The sequence below is a fragment of the Mus caroli genome, chromosome 2 (assembly GCF_900094665.2).
Source record: "Mus caroli chromosome 2, CAROLI_EIJ_v1.1, whole genome shotgun sequence".
Taxonomy (NCBI): domain Eukaryota; kingdom Metazoa; phylum Chordata; class Mammalia; order Rodentia; family Muridae; genus Mus; species Mus caroli.
In genome coordinates, this window is record NC_034571.1 from 22,032,893 (window position 1) to 22,041,156 (window position 8,264).

At 53.4% G+C, this 8,264-nt stretch overlaps 1 protein-coding gene across 2 annotated transcripts; it reads right to left on the minus strand.

The window, feature by feature from the left end:
- Positions 1–1,864: 1,864 nt before the first annotated feature.
- Tmem250 (transmembrane protein 250) lies at positions 1,865–5,662 on the minus strand. Of its 2 annotated transcripts, none has more exons than XM_021156693.2 (2): positions 5,205–5,662; positions 1,865–3,964 (listed from the first exon to the last, which is right to left on the minus strand). In XM_021156693.2, the coding sequence occupies exon 2, from the start codon at positions 3,851–3,853 to the stop codon at positions 3,434–3,436; it is 420 nt and encodes a 139-aa protein (XP_021012352.1). In that variant the 5' UTR covers positions 3,854–3,964; positions 5,205–5,662; the 3' UTR covers positions 1,865–3,433. The 2 variants fall into 2 exon arrangements, with proteins under 2 accessions (XP_021012352.1, XP_021012353.1); XM_021156694.2 differs by lacking the exon at positions 5,205–5,662 and adding an exon at positions 4,863–5,189.
- Positions 5,663–8,264: the final 2,602 nt, after the last annotated feature.

The following is an 8,264-nucleotide window of genomic DNA, read 5'->3' on the forward strand; positions in this document are numbered from 1 at the left end:
CCAGAAACCCAGTCCTGCTGGTCAGAGAAGCCAGGAGTTGCTTCATAACCTCCAAGTCCCAGAAGGGCTCTTGGCTATCAGGAGGAGCTGGTTCAACCAGGGTCTTCCAAGGCCTGGTGACACCGCTAGGGAGCCATAGCTTCCAGAGCGTGGAACAGGTCAGCACCCTTAGTGCACAGGCTCCTGACCCTCAGCTACCTTGGATGTGAGCAGCTTGCTCTCCACAGCCATGTTCTTTGTACTCAGTGGCCTCTCAGTCTGGAGGCCCCACAGGACAGTTAGGGTGGCATCTACTCAAACAAGGTGTTAGATCTTGATTTCTTGTTCTTCCCAGGCAAGGGACAATGAGAAACACTTCAGGTCTTGGGAAGTCAATTGCCTATTGCATGTTCAGCTCTGGGTTTTATCCCCACTACTGTAAAATGAACCAAGCAACCAACCCACCACTTCAGACCCATAGAAAACAAAGCAGGTCTAGGGAAATTCCTGGAAAGTTCCGTTGTCCCCTCAGGCATGAAGAGTGGCTTAGAAAGCTATGGGTTGCTGTCACTGTATAACCACCCTCACCATGCCTATCTGCTACTGAGCCCAGCTTTGGGTTCTTGGATAAGTGTGCCTTTGCAGCCATCCCAGGGCTATCCCTCAGCATGGCTTTCCTTGGGCCAAGAGGCCCATCTATACCAAACCTCAGCCCTGCTCTATGAAGCTACCCCCCCCCCATCACCCCCTTTTCCTCAGGTCCTGAGCTGTCTGGGTCAAAGAATTTTGCAGTTTACTCTTACCACAAACTAGAACTTGGGTGGGGGCCTGCTGTACACTCCTTTAATTCCAAGAGGCAGAGGCAGATGGATCGTTATGAATTTGAGGCCAGCCTGGTCTGTACAACCTAGTCACATAGTGAAACCCTATTCCAAAAACTCAGGCTGGAGGGGTGGCTCATTAGTCAAGAGCACTGACTATTCTTCCAGAGGACCTTGGGTTGGTTCCTAGCACCACATGGTAGCATACATCTATGTCTCCAGTTCTAAAGTGATGTTGTCTTCTGGCCTTTGTGGGCATCAAGTCACACATGGCACACATACATGCAGGAAAAACACACATTCAAAACAAAAATAAGCAATCTTTTTAAATACACACACACAGAGAGACTCAACACACCTCAAGCTGAATATGGCGACTCATGCTGGTAATCACAGCATTTGAGAGTTTGAAGCCAGCCTGAACAAGTTAGTGAGACCTTACCTCCTACCTCAAAAATCCCTGTAACAGAGCAGGAGAGATGGTGCAACAATTAAGAACACTGGCTGCTTTTACAGAGGATCTCCACTTCACATGGTGGCTCACAACTGTCTATCCTAGTCCCACAGTCTCTTAATACTTTCTTCTGGCCTCCATGGGTGTCTGGCACGCAAAAGGTGCACAGACATACATGCAGGCCAAACACCCATACATGTGAAATAGAATTAGAAAAGAAACCCCCCAGTAACACAATCTACAAACACACCTAGAAAGGAAACCCGGCTTCCTGTCCCGCCCAGCATTGGACATTGTGTATTCAAGTGTGCATGGCACTTTCAAGCTGTTCCTGTCCTTCCTGGAGAGCACCAGAAACCAAGCCCTCACCTTTATTGACCAACTCGATTCTAGGCCCTTGGCAGACCACCTGACTATGGAACCACTGGTTTTAAGACTTCAACACTCAGCATTAAAATTGACTGTTTTCAGAACTATGACACTATAGATGACGTCCTTTGGAAAGGACAAGATTTCTGACTTTGCAGAGATGCCAGCACTGTCCCCTTGTCACACTTGCCCAACATGTGTGAGGCCCCAGCACAGGAAAACGTAAGCAATCACTCCATCAGCACATTAAAAAAATAGGTTTAATGCAGGTGATTCATCTCATAAAGAATTTAACAGGCACTCAGGACACTAGGCAGCTGGGTGTGCACTGAGTGACAAGGTCCCATCATTCCCTCCACCACCAGCCCTGACACACCCACCATCACCCAGCAAAATGGGGCTTCAGGCCACTCTGAGATACATGAGCTAATTAACAAAGAACAATGTTGCTTTGGGGGGAAGAGTGGGGTTTAGTGCAAACAATTCTCTGCAGCAAGCGAGCAGCAGCAGGGTCCACTGGGAAGGCACCTCATCTGCTATCCTGGGAGGCAGACAGACTTCCTCCATGAGCCCTCTTGCTAGATCAATGACGACAGCTGGCTACAAGTTAAAGAGCTAGGTCAATAGTCCTACATCTTTGCTTTCCCTGTTTGGTTTTCTTGGCAGGGTAGGGTTAAAGGGGCCACTCCCATGCCCAGGGTGTGGGGTGACAATTGGGGGTGAAGCATGTAGTAGCAGGATATGCTCAATAACCTGCACCCAGAGTTACTGCTCAAACCACTTCATTTGCCACCTAGGCCCTTGTCACCAGTGACAGCCATATTCCCACCCCTGATAGAGGCCAAAGGTGGTCAGGTACTCCATCTCTATCTCACAAACCAGGCCTAACAGCATGTGGGGAAGGTGTAGCTAGCACATCCAGGCTGCCCACATGACTGGTAAAAACCACTGAGGGGGGACAGTCGGTTTATTTCCGTTTTCTACAGATCTGGCCAAGACTCTGGGAGGCTGCTGGAGACTGTAAAAACCCTCAGAGACTGTAAAAACTCCCGAGGTTAAGCGCAAGTGTTTTTCTAGGCCCTTTTAGTTTGCAGAGTTCCAGCATGGCTTGACACACAGACCTGCCCAGGGGTGGACCAGCCCCTGCTCTGGAGTTCAAGCCTTGGGGCCTGTGCTCCCTTGTACCAGGGTCTAGCCAATGCCATATATGCTTATGCTGTTCTGCTAAACTGCACCTATGCAAACCAAGGTGACTCTGAGGCCTGACTTGGGGTTCAAGACTGACATGGCCACTTGTGACAGCAGAGAGTGGTCCATGGGCTCAAAGAGGGCGCAGTTAGTGGCAGTAGTGTGTCTGCTTGTATAGCCAGGTGGGTCCCTGAGGACAGCCAGGAGTAGGGCACATAAAGGGGCTGTGCAGCCCAAAGGCACCCCTTTGTGTCCCACTGGGTGGGCCTGATGTTGGTGAGAATGTCACACAGAAGGTCTCAAGGTGGAGAAAAGACAGACAGGCTACCCACTGGACAACCTGAAAACACACAGGCAACTCAAGGCAAGAGGCTAAGGGGGACAGCACATCTGGGAACGTGCACAGCAAGGACAGCGCAGAAGCCAACAGCAAGACTGTGTGCTGTTCCCATTACAGAGTAGTCTCAGCCCTTTTCTCCCCTCAATGGGAGTGTGTGCTTCAGGCCTTACCTCCAGGATGGGGCAAAAAAAAAAAAAAAAAAAAAAAAAGCCCCTATCAGTCCCACCCTCCAAGAGAGAAGCTAGGTATGGCACAATCAGGAGCCCCATGGAAGGTGGGCCCTCACATGTCCACAAAGACCATGAAGCACCAGCCCAGCCCCCCAACCAGCAGCATGGTCACATGGATGCCGTAGATAAGCAGCTCGTTCATGAGGCGGAAGTCCACGCGCCTGCGTCCCAGCAGCAGCAGCAGCACTGACAGCTTGAGCTGGAAGCGCAGCAGCACGCGGACACCCAGGTACTGCAGGCAGAAGAGCGCGGCCAGCGCGCCCCAAAGGGCCGCTGTGAAGAGGCTGCAGCTGAAGTAGAGCAGGAAGCGTATAAAGCCGTAGAGCCAGCGGGTCTTGACATACACATCGAAGTTGTTGTACTTGGTGCGAGCCAGGTGAGAGGTTCTCAGCGGTCCGCAGGCTGCGTGCAAGCAGGTGGTGTGCGGGCCGTGGAAGGAGCGCACCCGCCGCGGGATGGGCATGACCGGCATTGGGCCTGGGCGGCAGTGCTGTTTTGCAGTGGCGGTGCAGTGTCCGGATGGCCAGCATAGGTGTCATCAGCGTCTAGGAGCCCTCAGCTGAGCCTTGGGGGAGGTGCTGGCCTGCAGAGAGAAATACAGAGAGTGCCAGGTGAGAGCTCAAGGGTGTCCCTGTTAGTAAATCAGTTGCATCCCAAGGATGCACTTATGACTCTTTTCATGAGTCCTCAGCCTGTGCAGGCCAATGGTTAACATTCTATCTCCCAGTGCTGGGAGAGGAAAGCAACAGTAACTATGCCCCTCAGCAGCTGCCGGCTAGGAGAGGGTCCCCTCTAGGACTGCTAGGGATAAAACGGGGTAGTGCTTAGTAGTGCTCTAGCTAAGCTCACTCCTTCGTTTCTTGAAGACCCACTCATTCCGCTACTGGTTGCCCAGTACTCCCCATTACTTCCATAGTGACTTATAACAGTCCCCTTCAAGGACACTCCATGCAGAATCACAAGAGGACTGGGATGAAGGTACAGTGTCCACATAGCAAGCCCCTAAGTTTACTTGCTGGGCTTGAACTTTGGCATTATTTTGGCAGGTTACCACCTCACCTCCCACTGCTCTTGCTCCGTAAATTGAGGCACCAAGACCTCTTCCCTGGGGCTGCCTGTACACAACAAAAGCATTACTGGCTTGTCTAGGCTGGACATAGTGTCAGAGTTCTCCAAACTGGGACACAGAGAGGAGAAATGACGTGTGGTTTCCTTGTTTCAGCAAGCAAATGTCATTCGCAGCAGCCTATGTTAATTTGCATATGGGAAAAAAAAACCCACTAAATTTCAAACTATGGGACACTAGAGACCAAAAGTTGGTAACAGGACAGGGCAACATCGCCAACAGGCTTTTGCGACTTCCACTCCATCGGCTTCCGTCACCGCCGCAGGTCCTGAGCAAATGGCCGCCAGCGCAGCTGCGGCCGAGGCGCAGTGCGAGGGAACCTGTCCCGAGCCGGGGAGGCTTAGCTATGTTTTACCCAGCTAGACAGGGCAATGGCCTCATTCAGGCGTGTCACTGGACACCGCACAGGAGGGGGATGCGTTCTGCAGCAGGTGTACTCGGGTGGAGGTGCACGCCATGGGGCGGCCCGGCACCGGGCACGCGTCTCTGAGCACGGGACCCCAGAGCAGGACATCCAGCTCTCCAAGGCCCGCTAACTCGGCGCGTGGTGACACGACCCTCACTAGCCGTAGGCTACGCGCGACCCCGGCCCTCAGCCCGGGTTCTCTGCGGGCGCCACTTCCGGTGTCGGGGCGCCGTTGCCGTGGAGACGGCCCTTAGGTCGGTGGCCGGTCCCCGCCCGTCCTCGGCGGCTCACCCCGTGCCCTCTCCGTGGCGGTGCCGGTGTCCGGAACCATGCGGCGGGCCGACGGTGCTGGGGACCGGGCCTGCAGTTGAGCTTGTGCCCCGGGGGTGCGACGCCAGGGCGGGCACATGCCGCCGAGGACGGGGTCGCTTCGCGCGGCCCTTCAGTTGCCCCCGGCTGGCTCTGGCCCGGAGGGGAGGGCGCGCCCGGGCCGGGCCCGAGGCGTTTGTCCCAGCGTGGGAGCCGTAGTGTTGTCCCTCGGCGGCCACCGTAGCGCGGTCTTCACGCCCCCTCTGCCCACGACGACACGGTGAAGCCTCGCAGCGCCCACCGCGGGCCCGCGCGGAGCATCCAGGAATTCCTCATTATCCGAGGACGCGCGCTAGCGTGCGCGCGCGCCGTGAGCCGACCGTGACGTCATTGGCCCGCGGCCTCAGCCGGAGCGTGAGCCTTGCTCTCCCGCGCAGGCGCAGATGGGAGAGCTAAGGGTGCGGAGGCTGGTCCTCTCCGTGTTAGTGCGCGTGCGCGAGTGTGGGAGGGGCTTTCTGGCTGTGGTGTGAGCTCCTTGTCTCCTTTCTGGTGGTGCGGTGGAGCTTTTCCTGTGTGCCAACGCGCGCCGCTGGCACCCAGAGAGCAGTGACGGTTGCAGATGAAGCGATCTCGTGCTTTAGGGGTACTCGCTGTAGAGCACAAGGATCCTGGAAGCGCCAAAAGAAAGAGTTAAGCTGGTGTGTCACCGGCCTAAATGACCTTGCCAGGTTCCTGCAAGCAGGTGTCGTAGGTTTCAGTTAAAAGTTGATGTGTGCGTTTGTTGCTAGGATGTGGAGAGAAGGTTGGGTCAGGCCATCATCCCATGATGGACCGGAAAGTAGCCTTACAGCCTTACATTGACCCTCCTGCTTACCCAGGCGTCAAATGCAGGCTCCCCAGGGAAGAGAAGCAGACCCTTTGCAGGAAAGGGGAACCTAGGGCTGGCTGCAAGGCACCTTTGTACTACACAGGGAACACTTGGAAGCCCCAGCCCACGCAAGGCCAAGAGCAGCTACAGGCAGTGGCATGTGCACATCCTGCCAGTACAGCCCACTAATGAATGAATAGATGTAAAAATAAGTGAATGTGCCACATGTCATTATACTTTTAATCACAGCACTCAAGAGGCAGAGGCAGGCAGATCTCTGTAAGTTCTATGCTAGCCAGGTCTTCTTGGTGAGAGTATGTCAAACACATCTTGGGTCAGTGAGATGGCTTGTGGGTAAAGGCACTTGCCACCAAATTGACAATCCTTGGTAACCACATAAAAAAGGTGAAAATTGATGCCCTCCTGTTGCCCTCTGACTTTCATACACACACACACACACACACACCATGCACACACAAGTAATGCTTACAATAAGTCTAAGTCAACTGGATCCCCTGGACTATGTGACCCTGTCTCAAAACAATAAGAAGCATTCCCTCCCCTGGCCTGAGTTTCTGTCACCCTGGAGTGATGATCTTCTGTTTTCTTGATCATCCCCTCCTTTAGGTCCCCCCCTTGGTTCCGTCCCTACTAGAGACATCCAGTTTCTCTACTTTTTCTGTCCCTCTGTCCCTTTCCACTTGTTCAGCCCTGTTGCTCCTGTAAGAGCCCTCCGAGTCCTCTACACCTCTGACTTTGAGGCTCTCTCGCTCTGAGGTTGGGCAGGTAGCTGCTGCTGCTGACTGCTCTTGGCCTCTAATGGCGGACCACTGAACAGGGACTGAAAGCACTCTGAACGTCTCACTAAAGGAGGCTTCCTGTGATCTCTACTCTCTTGCTTTCTGTTAGTTCTTGGAAGTGTTGGGTACTACCACCCACAAACTGATTCCAGAATGACCCAGACCACAGCAGGGTCGTCCCCAAGGATAGGATCCAATCTCAGTTGTTCTGTTTGCTATAGGCCAGTCCTGCCATAGAAAGTCTACCTGAAGTCTGTCTGTCAGCTTCCACCCTGCTATCTGCTCTGGGCTTCTCTGTGGGCAAGCGCTGGACAGTGGCCTGGCGCCACCTGCTGGGACTGTGCACGGCATGTCCCAGACTCTTAAAGACCTACAGAAATTAGAGGAAGTTATAGTCCAAACCCAGGCATGGGGCCCATGGGACTGAGGCCATCTCATTTGTGTCTGTGGCTGCTTTGGTGCCATCTTTACAGAACAGTCAGAGCTGGGTAGTATCAGGACCCAGTGGTCTTCTTGCTGTCTGCACTGCCTGAGAGTGGATGCAACCCTCACTTGAAATAATGTTTTCCTGTCAGGCAGTGGTGGCGCACGCCTTTAATCCCAGCACTTGGGAGGCAGAGGCAGGCAGATTTCTGAGTTCGAGGCCAGCCTGGGCTACACACACACACAAAGAAAGAAAGAAAGGCTGTTTTCCTCACTTTGAGCTTCTCTCCTCTGTGCTGAGTGAGGAAACAGGCCATTTGAATCCATATAAAGCACTTCAAGGACACCAGCTCAGCCTCCCTTTCACTGACAAGGTGAGAGATTTTTCTTAAGTTTACTTGCTATGTGGCATGTGGTCCTTCCACATCATCTTCACCTCAGATGCCAGCTGTTGCAGGTGTCACTTGTTAACTCTGCACACACTAGCCACTGTTTACTGGTGGCTTAGTCCTTCCTGGTCCTTGGTGACAGAATTTCAACCTGAGACAGCGATAGTTCTTGATAAAATCCCCTGGTCTCTTGTATCCCTGACACAATTACTTCTTTACCCCAGGATTCCAAGACGGGTGCCCTTCTCAGGCTGTCGTCATGGTAGAAATGACAGATGTTTGCCAGGCGGTGGTGGTGCACTCCTTTAATCTCAGCACTCTGGAGGCAGGGGCAAGTGGATCTCTGAGTTCAAGGCCAGCCTGGTCTACAGGGTGAGTTCTAGGATAGCCAGAGCTACATAAACACTGTCTTGAAAAAACAAAAACAAAAAAAGAAAGCCGGGCGTGGTGGCACACGCCTTTAATCCCAGCAGAGGCAGGCGGATTTCTGAGTTCGAGGCCAGCCTGGTCTACAAAAGTGAGTTCCAGGACAGCCAGAGCTATACAGAGAAACCCTGTCTCG

What these genes read in the sequence shown, in the direction of transcription:
- Tmem250 (XM_021156693.2), bottom strand. Translation starts at nt 3,853, where the DNA reads ATGCCGGTCATGCCCATCCCGCGGCGGGTGCGCTCCTTCCACGGCCCG.